Here is a 14,706-nt window from a genome sequence, read left to right on the forward strand (position 1 = left end):
GGGGGACAAGAGAATGTATCTGCCTCAGCGATCAAGGCCGCAGCCAATCTGGGCACAGCACACCAGCTGCGTGAACTCTGCTCAGTAGCAACCTCTTACTTAATTTTAATCACCTTTAACTATGCCTTCAGTCCACCAAGAGAAGCAGTCAGCCCACAGAAGGAGTAACGGTTGGGAGAAGTGAGCAGAGTAGGGGCATTTTTTCAGAAGAGCAGGAGTATTAACAGGAACTGATATCCAGCTTTTTGATGGAGTCATTGATGACTTTTTTGGGGGGTCATTTTTCTCTGCCCACTCATGAGTACAATTCCATCTCCTATATCCCTCCTGGGTCCAGGGACTAAGTGGCAGACCTGAGGCTTAAACCCAAATCTTCCTGCCTCCTCAGCACAGGCTTTAACTACTGGGCCACATTACCACTTGACTGTCATTTAAATGAAAATGTTGGAGGGACAGGGCTGGGAAAGCGGAGCAGGTTAGCCAGGCAGAACCAGGGGACATGCCCCATTGAACTTTCTTTGTTCACACACGCCACAGTACATCCCAGAGGAATCTGAGACTGCACATAGATTGCTTTTTAACTGATGGTCCTCTCTCTATGGAGGCCTGTGTTGGTTTTCTGCCCTGTTCTACTCAAGCATCTCCTCCCCCTCTTAATCATCCAGTTGCTGCCAAGTTCTCCACTTTAGCAGTGGCCAGCTCTGTGGGTGCACACTCCTCAGGGTTGCAGATCAGACAGAGCTGGACATGCAGAGTCCCTTTTTCTATACCAGCCCAAGACCTAACCCATCTGCTTCCTAGACGGGACAGGTAAGACAGAAGCAAATGACAGCTCCTTTCGTGTGTGTGTGTGTGTGTGTGTACTTGACACAAGGCAGCAAAATATATACAGAGCCTTGAAATTAAAATTCAAAAGTCCAGTTTCAAGTTCTGACAATGCCATTTATAGGTTGGCTGATCTTGGGAAAATGTCTTAACTTCTTGGACACATCATTTCCTTAACTGAAAAATGAGAATGGTGAAATTAAGTGAGAGGGATACACACATGGTAACATACATGTGATCTGCCCAGCACAGTTCTGGCACACAGACAATGATGGATTTAATGTTAGGTAGCTCTGCATGTGGTGGGTGTTAGGAGGAAGGTGCAGAGGGGACTAAAAAAGATCCAGAATATGGATACTCAAAAGAAATCTCTACTGTGCAGAAATAGGTTCATATTATATAAAGAATGCCTCTCATTTTTTTAAGAAAAATGTTTTTTAATATATAACTGGATGGTTGACTTCAGTATTTACTGGGAATTAGAGGCACCTCAGCATTTTTAGAGCCTTTTCTGTGTATTAGACACAGTGCTGGCAAAGTGAATTATATATCATGCTGACTTTCTGGGAAGCTAGGTGGTAGGTATTACTACGCCCTCATTCAGAGACAAAAACTGTGGCCAAGATCATCCAGCTGGTAGCAGTGAAGTCAAACCTGGCTCTGTAACTGTGAGGTACCTGCAACATATTAAGTATACTTTCTTAGAAAAGTAAATAGCTTTCCCAGTCCAAAGGCTTAAGAAACCAAAGCTGTTGCAGGAATTCTTCAAGGTACTGTGTACTTGGGCACATGGAATGAGCCAGCCCCCTCTCAATTCCACACTGCCAAAGTGATTTCAAAATACCTTTTAAAGCATTTCAAAAGATTGTTTAGCCACGAGTTCATAAGCCGTCATTAGACTGTATCTCCAAAAGGGTAGGAACTCTAACAGTCTAATTAATCTCTGTTGGTATCTAAAATATTATGTGTCACAGAGGAGATCCACAATATTTGATGAATGAAAAAATATATTTTTCTATAATTCAGACATTCTGTGGGCATACTGGATCTTCTCTCCTCAATTTTCATCTCCTAGATTTCTGAATTATGACAAAAGAGGAAGAATTTAATATTTTGTTAAGTATTATGTGTCAGGCATTGTGAGGAATACATATACATATAGTTACAGATACAGATTTAGTTATAGTTATATAGTTATATATAGTGATAGACATATATATATCAATATATTTCTAGATAAATACAGATACAGATATAGGCATAGTTATATAGTTACAAATATTATATGGTTATAGATATAGTGATAGATATTGGTGTAGTATGGATACTATATAGTATATAGCACATAGGGCCAGGTCTGAGCCAGCTGATACTTTAGTGTCTTTCTTGACTAAAAGTGCTCTGATAAAACAAAAGACAGTACTGTTGATTGACAGACTTTTCTTTATCTGGGAGTATTCAAACTTCTAGGCCAAGTTGCTCCTGGCCTTCTGAGCTTTCTATTTTTAACTGATTAACTTTTTGAGTCCCTTCTAGGGGGCTTTACTGGCCTTATTCTCTTTCCACCCCGCTCCTATCTATTTTCCTGCCTAACACTGATATGGAAATAGACTACTTCTCTCCACCCTCGGAAACACCTGTTGATACGGAGATGCACTAAGGCCAGCAGAGAGATTCTGGAAATATTGCAGTTTTACCCACACTGTTTGTAAAGTGGTTTTCTTCAGTCTTCTCCTGGAAAGATAGTTCTAGCTTAAGACAATTTCCACAATCAAACTTCAAGAAGGACCCTAATAAGTGAGGATTCTGTACCCATGTTAGGGGCATTTTGGGGATCTGGAGAGGCAAAGAAGTTCCATTTCTTGGGTCAACTCTGATGGGTTAGTAATAACTCCCCAGGCCAGCATCCTGGGGAGACCCTGGGGCCAGTTCCCAGCCCAGAAGGGAAAGTGCTGAGATATTAACCTTGTTTGTTCTGAGTATGGTGGTGTATTTTTGGCAATATCCTCAGAGTTGCGAGTGACAGAAAACTAATGTTAAGCAGGAAAAACTGCTGGTTCACACATGCACTTTCTGTCACACAGAGCACTCATATTCATATGCAGGAATCATGGCCACCACCGCTTCCCAAAATGTTTAGTTCATGGCTTCCACCAGAGACCCCTGCATACACCCTGCAGAAACAAGTACACACACAGGTTTTGGGAGAGGATTATGGTTAGTCCAGTTGGAATTAAAAATCACAGGAATGCCCACTGAACCCTGGATCAATCAATTCTGGATAGGGGGTAGAATCGTCTAAAAATATGACCACCTCCATGGGAACTGCACAATTGGGCTAGGTGGGAAGAGAGGTCTCTTGAGCAAGGAATAGCAAGTGGTGCAGAACTTTTAAAATGGTGAGTTTCTACCACAAGGGGAGGGCCACGTGGCTGGCATCCCAAGATTAAATCCGAGAAGAAGGAGGAGACCCTCAGGAATGTGAATCAACCTCAGCTGCTAGCTATGGTCCCTCTCTATCACTTTCTGCCTGTAGGTCCTCAGCTGAGAAGAGAAAGCTCCACCTAAATCAATGAGAATTGCCTTCCAAATTCTGCTGAGCTGAAGCAAAGTTACTACTCTAGCAATTAACCAGGGAGGTACCTTCATTTTGTAGAGGAAATTCCTGCTCCATGACCAAATGGTTAGCTGTCTCTTCCCATGGCAGGTGGTGACCTGAGAATTTGGGGCCTGTGACCTGAGGACTGCCCCACCATGCAGTGGCTGATGAGGTTCTGGATCCTCAGCAGAATCCACAAATTCTACCATGGCTTCCACCCTGCCACTTGGCACCTGCGCTGCCAGTCTTTATCAGGAGCTGGAGCCCCAAGATGGAATGACTACACTGTACCCAAGGAATTTAACTTTGCAAGCAATGTACTAGATTACTGGACTCAGATGGAGAAGGTGAGGAGGCACCCATATTCGAGAGGGCATACAAATTCATTCATTCTGTTTCTTTCAGTCTTCATTAATTCAGTTCAGCTAACACATGGCAACTTCCTGACATGTGCCAAGCAGGCTTCTAGATAATGAGGATAGAAAAGTAAACAAAACATATGACTTAATTTTCCTCTTTAAATAGTGTGATTCCACAGTTCATGTGTTAGGAGAGGTAAGTACGGCTTAGGTGAGGTTAAGTTCTGTTTGACAAAAATCATGACAGGGGCAAATTCTTCCTACCAGTCTCCAATGCAATTTAAATTAAATACTTTTAAATAAATATAGCCAAATATACATTAACCACAAAGCTTAAAAACAGAAAACTCAGCAGCTGAATGCTCTTGCTCCATATTGCCTGGCTCTTTATCCCATCATATTTGCTCAAGGAAATTAATTTATGTGCTGCCTAGCATTACAAATTGCTTAATATGGTCTGTCTTTTGTGGCTTCTGGATGTAATTCCATAATTTTATGTAAACAGTTAGTAATGGTCCTTGGGCCTGTACCGTTTAAAAGGGTCCTCACGTTCCTCTGAATCTATGAGACTTTTGTCCCAGCATCCCACAAAGGAATCCTCCATGGTATTCACAGAGTCTGTATCTTTTGTAATTCTAATACACGTGTAGTATCGCTGGCACTAGAACGTAAGTTCCATGAGGTCGTGGAATTTTTACTGTTTTAACTGTTGTATCCCCAGCGTATAGAATATGCCTGGCACATTTAAACTATTTGTTGAATGAATCTGAATGCGTGCAGCACCTTGAACAGCAGCAGAACTAGTCTATGATAAAAAACATTGGTGCCTGGCCATGAGCTGGTTGTTGGTATTTTAGCAACGGGCCGTTTACTTCCCATTGGTGTGTTCTAAATGGGTACATAGGAATAGAGGAATATGTGTTGGAAACATGTCATTGACTAGGAGAAGCTTTAGCACAGGAAGTCCTCATGCAAAGAAGGCAACAGAGTACAGGAATCAGAATCAGGCTTTGGGGCTTCTTTTGTAAAATCACATCTCAGGATACTCAATGTTCATTCATTTATGGCAGCAACCAGTAGAACTGAAATGGTGGTTGCGGCCTCGGGAGACGCATGGCTGTGCAGTTTGTCCAGAGGAACCTGGCAGTCCTCCCATGTATGTTACGTGTCTGGACCCTGTAGGCTCTCAGTTTGCAGCCTCTGGTATAAAAACAAGAATATTGCAATTTTTCTAACTATTAATGGCATAATACATATTATTTCCCAATTAAACACAATGCAAAGAGTTTTAAGTTTTAACTTCCAAGTCTTTAGAGTAATCTTCCTTGGTAAATTATTTTTCAAATCTGGGTACCAACCAATCAGTATCCAAACAAATTGATACCCCAAGACTTGTCTCCCAAGTTGTGTACACACTGATCATTTGGTGAGCCTGTGAGCACACCTATTTCTTATCAATGGCAATTCACACAGGAATAATACACCACTTACAATTTTAAATTATATTTAAAATACCTTCTGTGTAAGTTAAATTATAATCAATGTTAAAGCTAGCCATATTTAAAATGATATTTTGGTTATAATCTACATCAAGAACTGTCAAATTTAGAAAAATAAATCCTTCTCTTCATCCAAAGAAATAAAAATTTGACCCTATCTTTAGATTTAACCCAGAAGTTCTTTATCAATGCTTACTTATGTCCCAGAGTTTCTTTCAGTTTATTCATTCATTAAATATTTACTGGACATTAATTCTGTGCCAGGTGCTCCTCTAAATACTTTACTAAAGAATGTAAAAGTTGTCACTATTCTCATTTTTTTGTTGTATTGAGATATAATTAACATATAATTATCCTCATTTTCTTAAAAAAAAAGCATCCATTTTTCAAGTCAAACTCTTAACACTTTAGTATGCGTACCAAAATTTTAGAGATAAATCCTGGGGTTTTCATTGTAGGAAAGCTTTTAGTAATAGATTTAATTCTTTAAGAGATGCAAAATTCTTGAGATTTCAGTTGTATCAGCTTTGGCAAGTTTTATTGCTTTTTGGACAATTTGTTCAAATTGTCAGGTTTATTGGCATGTTATTCATAATTTTCTCTTATTGCTGTTTTAATGTCAGTAAGAATTGTAATAATGTACACTTTTTCATTTCTGATATTGTTAATATGTTTATTCTCCTTTTTTTCCTTGGTAAGTCTTCCTAAAAGTTTATCAATTTTATTAATCTTTTCAAAATCAGCTTTGGCTTTGCTGATATTCTCTGTTTTGTATTTGTTTTCCATTTTATTAATGCCTGCTCTTCTACTTGGGTTTGATTTGCTCTTCTCTTTTGAGCTTCTTGAGAGATGGAAGCTTATATCCTTGCCTTTTGTACTTCCTTCTTTTCTAACACATGCATTGAAAAATATAAATTTCCCACTAACACTCCTGTTAAGTCCATTACATACATTTTGATATGTCATATTTTATTATCATTCAGTCTAAAATATTTTCAGTTTGCCGTTTTGATTCTTCTCTTGCCCATAGATTATAGAGAAGTGTATTTGTTAGTTTCCAGATAGTTGGGGTGGGTTTCTCATTGTCTTGTTAATGATTTCCAGTTTAATTTCATTGTGGTCAGAAAACGTACTCTATTTTAAAAGTTTGAATTGTCTTGAGGTTGGGAAACTTACCAAATACAATGGAAAATAATCGAATTATGTTATTGTTGGGTAGTGTTCTACCTATGCTAATAAGGATTTAAATTCTATTAGTCTATCACATTCTACCATTAGTTTACAGAGATCATTCAATTTCAACTTGTATTTCCTTGTAATTAATGCTGCAGCAAGCGCTCTTTCTCTAGGCAATAAACTCATAGGTGTTTTAATATTCAGAAAGAATCATCTCATTCATGAATCACCTAAGTAATCAATCTACCTTCTCAATTTTCCTTCTTCAAAGTGTTTTAGTTGGAGATTAGCAAAGAATAGCTGTGTAGGTTTTTGTTTATTTAAATCAGCTATATTGGTGATTTGCATAGAATAAAATGCACACATCTTAAGTGTAAAGTTTGAACTTTAGAACATTTTTATCACCTCAGAAGTTTCCTTTTATCCTTTGCCAGTCAGTCCCCATCTACTCCCACCCTGAGCCCTGGGCAACCACCGATCTGTTGTCACAAGAGATTATATTTCTCTTCCCAAGGGTTTCATAAAAATGGAATTCTACAGGATGCACCCTTTTGTGTCTGGTTTCTTTTATTCAGCATAATGTTTCTGAGGTTCAACCATGTTGCTTTGTATATTGGTTGTTCATTCCCTTTTATTGCTGAGTTAGTTGTTAAGCATTTTATTTAAAACTACTTCTCAATCTCCCTTAGCTTAACCTCTGCATAAGAGTTGAAACTTTAAATTGTTTCAAAGTTGTTTTTCTCTTCTTGAAAACAGCCCTATCTCAACATCACATTAGATTAACCGTTAGTACAGAAATCCATAACTGCTTAAGCAATATCTTTAAACACTGTAAGAGCTATGTTGTCTGAATTGTAAGTTACACTCTGAATTCTGAGTCATAATTGTTTTCTACCTTGATATACTAGCTTCTGCATCATTTTAAAACTCCTACAGGAATATTACTTACTCTGATATCCTTTATAAAAGCAGTGCATAACTAATCATTCATACTTGTTAATATTCTTTAATCTGTTGGGTGGGCAAGAATTTTTTCATAGAAATGAATATTTACGTATGTGTCTACATATATTAGTCTTATCTCAGGTGAGATACACTCTTTTGTTCCAATCATATGATGCAAAGATGGTAGGATCATAAATTGCTAAAGAATACACACCAAACAATTATCAGGTGTTGAACTTCGGTGAGTGAAAATGTGATAATAATGTTGTAGAAATTTCTCTGTTTATGAGACATTTTTCTGCTCATAGTATGCATTCCATGAAATTTTACTATGGACATGTTTTGCTTTGAAGATTCTTAAAAAATAGTCTTTTTTTAAAAGCATGCTCATTATAAAAACATGAGGAACATGAGAAAGATGATTTAAACAAGAAAATGAAAATTGGCCACAAGTATTTAAAACCATTTATATATGTGTGTTTATGTAGGTCATGTTCACCATTGTATCCTTTTGTTTAAAGAATAGTTTCTACGAAATAATGAGAACTCAGTAAATATATACAGAATAAGTAAATGGATACTACTATATAAATTTCATTTATAATGCAAATATGATTTTGCTTTTTAAAGTTGTACTGTGGTATTTTTATTGCAAAAAACATTTCTGAAAGTATTTTTGACTGGTTTTACCATATTTCATCATATAGAATTAACAACTTTTGTAGACACTATATAGTTGGATCCTGTTATTTTTAATCCATTCTTCCAACCTATGTCCTTTGGGAAATTTAGTCCACTTACATTTAAAGCAATTACTGATAAAGGAGGACTTTCTGTTGCCATATTGTTAATTGTTTACTTGATGTCATAGTTTTTTGGTCCCTTGTTTCCTCTCTTACTTCTTTGTGTTTAGTTGGTTTTTTGTAATGATAGTTTTAAGTCCCTTTGCAATTCCTTTTGTGAGTATTCTGCTGATAATTTCTTTATGGTCACCATGGGGATTACATGTAACATCCTAAAGTTATAATAATCTGTTTTAACCTATAACAATTTTTTTTTTAAAGATTCAGTATGTGTCTTTCTTTAAAGAAATTGGAAAACAAGTTGCTATTTGCCTTATACGTGGGTCAGGACCCTAAAGTTAGTTGGATCCCCACTCATTGGCGCTTCACTGTTAACACTCCTTGTAACGTCCCTCAGTCTTACCTGGCTTTACTTAGGACCCGCAGTGTGGCTCACAGCAGCTACCTACACCACATAAAACTTTGTGGAGACTGTAGTTTGTCAGTCCCAAAGAACTGAGGCCCTCTTCCCAAATCTCGGATGGACTTTTGTCCTCTAAATCCAGGATCCAAAAAAGGTACCCCATTCCTTTCCAGTTGGAATCATACCCCAGCCTCATCTCCTGTCTGTATGTGTGCTGGACTATGTGCAGTGTTACGTCCAGTTTGACCACTTTAACTAACAGATTACACAAGTTTTTGCATCTGTAGAAGACAAGTTCACGGAGTTAGAAAATCTTAGTATATTACAGAGCTAAATTTTTTTAATTTTAAATAGAACATGAGGCTTCAGATAAAAAATTGTTTTTTCAAATAATTTTTTCTGTTCACAGTTGCCTGTAATCCCAAATGAATAAAGGGTGTGGTGATTATTTTCTTCCTTTTAATATACCTCGGCCCTACTGAGTCTTTGCCTTCTTATACTCTAGGATGTGTTGGCTAATTGGCTATTACCACAGTCAGGTCAGTCTTCAGTTAAATGTATGGAGTTGTGCAACCGTCACCCCACAAAGGCCTCCGTGCCCTGTTCGCAGTCACTCTTGGGTCCCACCCCAGCCCCAGACAGCCTCTCCCCTATGCCTGGCTCTCTAACTTTGCCTTTTTGGGGCCTTTCATGTCATTAGTGTCATATAACATGTGGTCTTTTGAGTCCAGCTTCTTTCACATAGCATGATTTTTAAAAACTGTTAAGAGTCACACAGCACACAGTGACCCAGTGTGGGGGTGCACCCCAGAGCGATGAGTGCGTGCCCAGGCCGTGAGCGTGCTCCCGGTTTCTCTGGGCCACCTACGACTTTAATTTGCTTGAACAATGTTTTGTAGTTTTCAGCCCACAACTCTTTCGCTTCCGTAGTTGGTTTTTTCCCCAAACACTTGATTCTTTGGCTGCTGTGAACGGTCTTTCTAAAGCATTCCCTTGGGGCTGCTCGCTGTGGTCGTGTAGGAGTTCAGGTTGGGTGTTCGTTTCGTGTCCTGCAACTTTGCTGTCTTCACTTACGAGGTCCGACAATTTTTTGTGGATTCCTTTAGGCTTGCTACATGTAAGATCATGTCATTCTGCAAACAGATAACTTTACTTTTCCCGCTCCGATTCGGATTTTATTCCTTCCTGCCTAACTGATCTGTCTAGAACTTTCAGAATATTGTAGAGTAGCAGTAGCAAAAGCAGGCACCCTGCTGTGTTCCTTCGCTCCGCAGGTAGTCCAAAGAGGCCTCTGTCATGCTGAGACAGTTCCCTCTATTCCCCGCTTATAACCTAATAACAATTTAAATGTATTCACATGCAAAAACCCTACTCTTTTGCAGGTCCATCTCACCTCCCCATGTTGTTATCGATGTCACAAATTACTCTTTATGTATCATATACCTATTAACATAGATTTACAATGTTTTATGCTTTTGTCTTTTAAATATTGTGAAGGAACAAAAAGAATTATGGAACAAAATTAAAATAAAATATGTTTTCATATTTGTCTATGTATTTATCTTTATGAAATTACTTTATATTTTTATATTTTAGTTACTCTACAATGCCCTTTTATTTCAACTTGGAATACTTTTAGATTCCTTATAGAGTGAGTCTAGTGGTAATGAACTCCATCAATTTTTGTCTGAGAATGTCCTAATTTCTCCCTCATTTTGAAGGACAGTTTTGCCAAACATATAATTCTTGGTTGCTAGAGGTGTTTTCCGGCATCACTTAAAATACATAACCCCACTACCTTCTAGCCACATGTCTACAGTTCCCACACACTGTGGCATCTGCCACTGCTTTCAGAAACCTCCAACCTAATATTCAAGCCATGTCACCATTCCTATCTGGACCCCAAGTCAGATGGGACAGAAACCAGTCCCCCAGGCAGCCTCCAGACAAGCCAGAACATTGCAGACAAGTCACACTCTTTCCCCTCTGCTGCAAGGCAGGGACTGGGAATGGGTGGCTTCCTCCCAGCCACACTGCACCACACCAGAGAGAGCATGAGGGGATCAAAACAACAGAAAGTGTCCCACCACTCTGAGTATGGCTTTTTATTATTTGGGCATTTGTTGGTTGCTGCAGAAAATACAGAGCTATTGTCATCTGTTTACTTGATGTTTCTGTGAGGGAATGAGGGCCTGTAGCTTCCTCAACTGCCTTCTTGATGATTTCACCTCTACAGGCACCTTAATTTAAAACAAGTTCCCCCAGATATTCAGGAATTAAATTAGCCTCTGTTATTTTGCTATAATTATAATAGTAATTTTATTGAGCACCTACTGTGTGCCAGGTGCCATCATACACACTTTACCTTTCAAATAACTAATTTAAACTTTACTACCTTCTGGGTAGTACTACTGCACCCATTTCATAGAAGAGAAAACAGGGGCAGAGATTACCCTACTGTCCAAATGGAACTAAGACAGACACATGGGGAAATTAAGTGTTAAATCTTCAATAGGTGACATGAGGGCTATTCATAGTTTTTCATGACGTGAGAGCAGGTGGCTACCATAGAGAAGTTAACCAGATCACATCCCACCCCCACCTCTTCTTGCATCTATAAATGCTTCAAAATGGTATCTCAGTGCTTAGCTACACTCTTACTGGAACTTGACTATGGTAATGGACTGGCCAGTTAAATGCCCTTTCCTCTGAAGCAGGAAGTAACTCACAGTGTATGGTCTTGGCCAGGAGGGCAAGAGAGGTCCCAGCCCAGCCCTCTGGTGGGTGAATGACGAAGGCGATGAAGTGAAGTGGAGTTTCAGAGAGGTGACTGACTTATCCTGCCGAGCGGCCAACGTCTTCACGCAGACCTGTGGCCTGCAGCCGGGAGAACGTCTGGCTTTGATTCTTTCCCGAGTGCCTGAGTGGTGGCTGGTGACCATGGGCTGCATGCGAACAGGTCAGTATCTCAGAGATGCCAGGAGACCTTATGGCTGGCTTGGGGCCAGCTGGTCCTGGAATATTAGCTACTTTCTCTTCTCTGACCTTCTTATTTCTTCATAGTCCTTCTGTTTCTCAGTCTCCCTCAAATATTCTTTTACTCCTTCTCACACCATCCCTCCCACTCACACTGTCAAACAGAATGTCATAGTTCTCTCCTTCATACACATACACAGACTTTGTCTTCCACAGTCTCAGAATTCCTACTTTCTCTTAAGATTCATCAAGTATTAACATTTTGCCATATTTGAGCCCCGTGCCCCCGTTGAGTCATTTAAGAATCAGCTGCAGACATGGTGACACCCATAAGCACCGGATGGACACTGGAAACACTGCACCTCCACCTCGCATCTGCTACGATCCAAGACATCCCTTCATGTGGCCGCACCAGCGCTGTCACACAGGTAGCTGACACTGACACATGGTCGCTTCCTGTTATACAACCAGAGTCCAGATTCCTCAATTGTCTCAATAATCTCCTTCCTGGCAATTTTTCATTTAAATCCCAGATCCAGCTGAGGCTCGTGGATCGGGTTTAGTTGCCATGTGTCCTCAGCCTCCTTTAGTCCAGGATGTCTCTCTAGCCTTTTCTTCATGACAGTGATGTTTCTCAAGTGTCTAAGCCAGTTCTTTGGCAGGAGGTCCCTCCAAATTTACATTTCTGACTTTCTTCATGATTAGATTGAGGTTAAATGTTTTTAGCAGGAGTCCAAGAAGGGCAATATTGTGTCTTTCTCAGTGCAACATCAGGGGATTACAGGAAGTTGTTTCATCACTTTAGAGAGGTGGTATCTACCTTTATAAAAAGGCACCATTTCCCTTTGTAATTAGTAAGTGATCTGTGGTGTAATTCTTAGGAGATGGTGTATGGTATCCTGTTTCCCAGCTGTCCTTCACCTCTGGTTTGAGAATCCACTGGTGATTGTTGACTGAATTGAATATTTTATGGTGGCTTTATATGAGGATTTTCTATTTATATCATTCCTTCTACATTCATTAGCCAACATTCTTTAGAGATTTTCCTTCCCCTTTTAATTGCCTGTCTACTAATCTATACAATTTGGAATCCGTATGGCAGTCATGGATTCTTTTTTGAATTACTTCAATTCTATCTTGCATGCTTTTACAACAATCTGTCATGCTCTTGTTCATATTCTCTTGCAGATAAAGTCATTGATTAATGTATCGTGATCTATCAAGGTCACCTGGAGTCAAGGATTAACGGCAACAGCAGAGGGAGTATAGAGATGCTGTGTCATCTGTAGAGCTAAGACACAGCCCATGGAAGTCCAAGACATGGTCTGAGCCCTCTGGGATAAGCAGAATCAAAGAGGAGTAGAAGCAAAAATTCCAAACGTGGACACAGCATATGCAAAGACTCAGCATCAGGAGTAACCTTTATCAAGAAAGGCCATTTTGAAATAGAGAACAGAGTTGTGGGAGAGAAAGGTGAAGAATGGGCAGTGCCTGCCAATGTCAGGCGTGTGGTGCTTTTCTGGAGAGAGGGTACAGACGTTAGTGAAGGGAAGAAGTGTGGAGGGGAAAAGTCATTGCTCTGTGGAACATTAGCCAGTGATAATGCGGAAGATGGTTAATGGGAGGGTTCAGGACAGGGCATCAGTGGAGACATTAGAATCAAATCAGGGCCATGAAGGCTTGACCTAATTGTTGGTGATGGAAAATGGAAGGGGAGAGAGGACAGTTCAGAGGACAATGGCTGAATCTGGATATGAAGAATGAAGGAGAGAGACAATATTCAAGATGACACAGGGACTGACAGAGAAGGAAGTGGGGAGAAAAATGGGGCAGGGACGCAGGTGTTCCTGATGTCAGGGGCACCATCCTTGCACACCTGTATTCCCAAACCCCATGCAAAGGTGTGTAAAGTAGGATCCACCTGTCTGCTGGCTAGATCCATCTAGAGTAGGAAGTTTAGGGCAGGCATTTCAAATCTTAACGTGCATTGGACTCACTCAGAGATCTTGCTAAAATGCAGATTCCCCTGCAGTAGGATTGGGTGGGGGCGTGGGACCCTGTCCTTGTCTGTGCTGATGGTGCTACTGGTCTTCAGAACATAATTTGCACAGCAACTGGTTGGAGGATTTCTATGCACATAAGCCAGGCCTGAAGCCCCCGGTTGTGAAAGACAAGTCACTTTCTCATCCTCAGGGATCACCTTTATGCCAGGCACCACCCAGCTGACTGCCAGGGACATTCTCTACCGTCTACAGATGTCCAAAGCCAAGGGCATTGTGACTACAGATACCCTTGCCCCCGAGGTGGACTCAGTGGCTTCTGAGTGTCCTGCTCTGAAAACGAAGCTCCTGGTGTCTGACCACAGCCGTGAAGGTTGGCTGGACTTCCGGTCACTGGTTAAGTGAGTATATGGCCTGATGAATGTGCCCTCTGAGGAATGGCAGAAGGCCATTCACTCCAGATGCTGGTGGACAAGTACTGAAGCTCACCAGGTCTGACCCAGGAACCTCTTCCCTGATCTTCACTGATGTGCTGTGTGACCCTGGGCTAGTACCTTCCCTTCTCTTGGCTGCAATTGGTTGATCTGTAAAATAAGGAAATTGAACTTCCATGACTCTGTCAGTAAAGTGCAGTCACCCCTCTGCAAAGGAGATGTGTAAAGTCAGGGTTATTGTGTTGCACTGTAGGTGGGGAATCTGAAATACTATTTTTTTATTAAGATATCATTGATATACAGTCTTATGATGGTTTCACATACACAAAACAGTGGTTCATTATTCACCCATATTATCAAGCCCTCACCCCCTCCATTGTGGTGATTGTCTGTCAATGTAGTAAGATGTTACAGAGTCATTGTCTTCTCCATGCTGTATTGCTGTCCCAGTGACCTACCTATGTTGTGATTGTGAAGTATAGTGCCCCTTAATCCCCTTCTCCCTCCCTGCCTACACTCCCCAACCCTTCCCCTTTGGTAACCACTAGTCCCTTCTCAGTGTTTATGAGTCTACTGCTTTTTTTTTTCCTTCTTTTTCACTTTGTTTTTATACTCCACAAATAAGTGAAATCATTTGGTATTTGTCATTCTCCACCTGACTTATTTCACTGAGCATAATACCCTCTA

The 14,706-nt window shown here is 40.2% G+C and overlaps 1 protein-coding gene across 1 annotated transcript in view; it reads left to right on the top strand.

Moving 5' to 3' along the window:
- The first annotated feature begins 3,532 nt into the window (after positions 1–3,532).
- The window catches only part of LOC118919498 (acyl-coenzyme A synthetase ACSM1, mitochondrial-like), a 35,611-nt gene continuing 24,437 nt past the window's right edge, over positions 3,533–14,706 (top strand). Inside the window, exons 1-3 of the mRNA XM_057487011.1 lie at positions 3,533–3,771; positions 11,358–11,568; positions 13,779–13,986. Of these exons, the coding sequence (XP_057342994.1) occupies positions 3,580–3,771; positions 11,358–11,568; positions 13,779–13,986 (611 nt within the window). The 5' untranslated portion in view covers positions 3,533–3,579. The remainder of the gene's footprint in view (positions 3,772–11,357; positions 11,569–13,778; positions 13,987–14,706) is intronic.

This window comes from Manis pentadactyla, chromosome 10, assembly GCF_030020395.1.
Source record: "Manis pentadactyla isolate mManPen7 chromosome 10, mManPen7.hap1, whole genome shotgun sequence".
Taxonomy (NCBI): Eukaryota; Metazoa; Chordata; class Mammalia; order Pholidota; family Manidae; genus Manis; species Manis pentadactyla.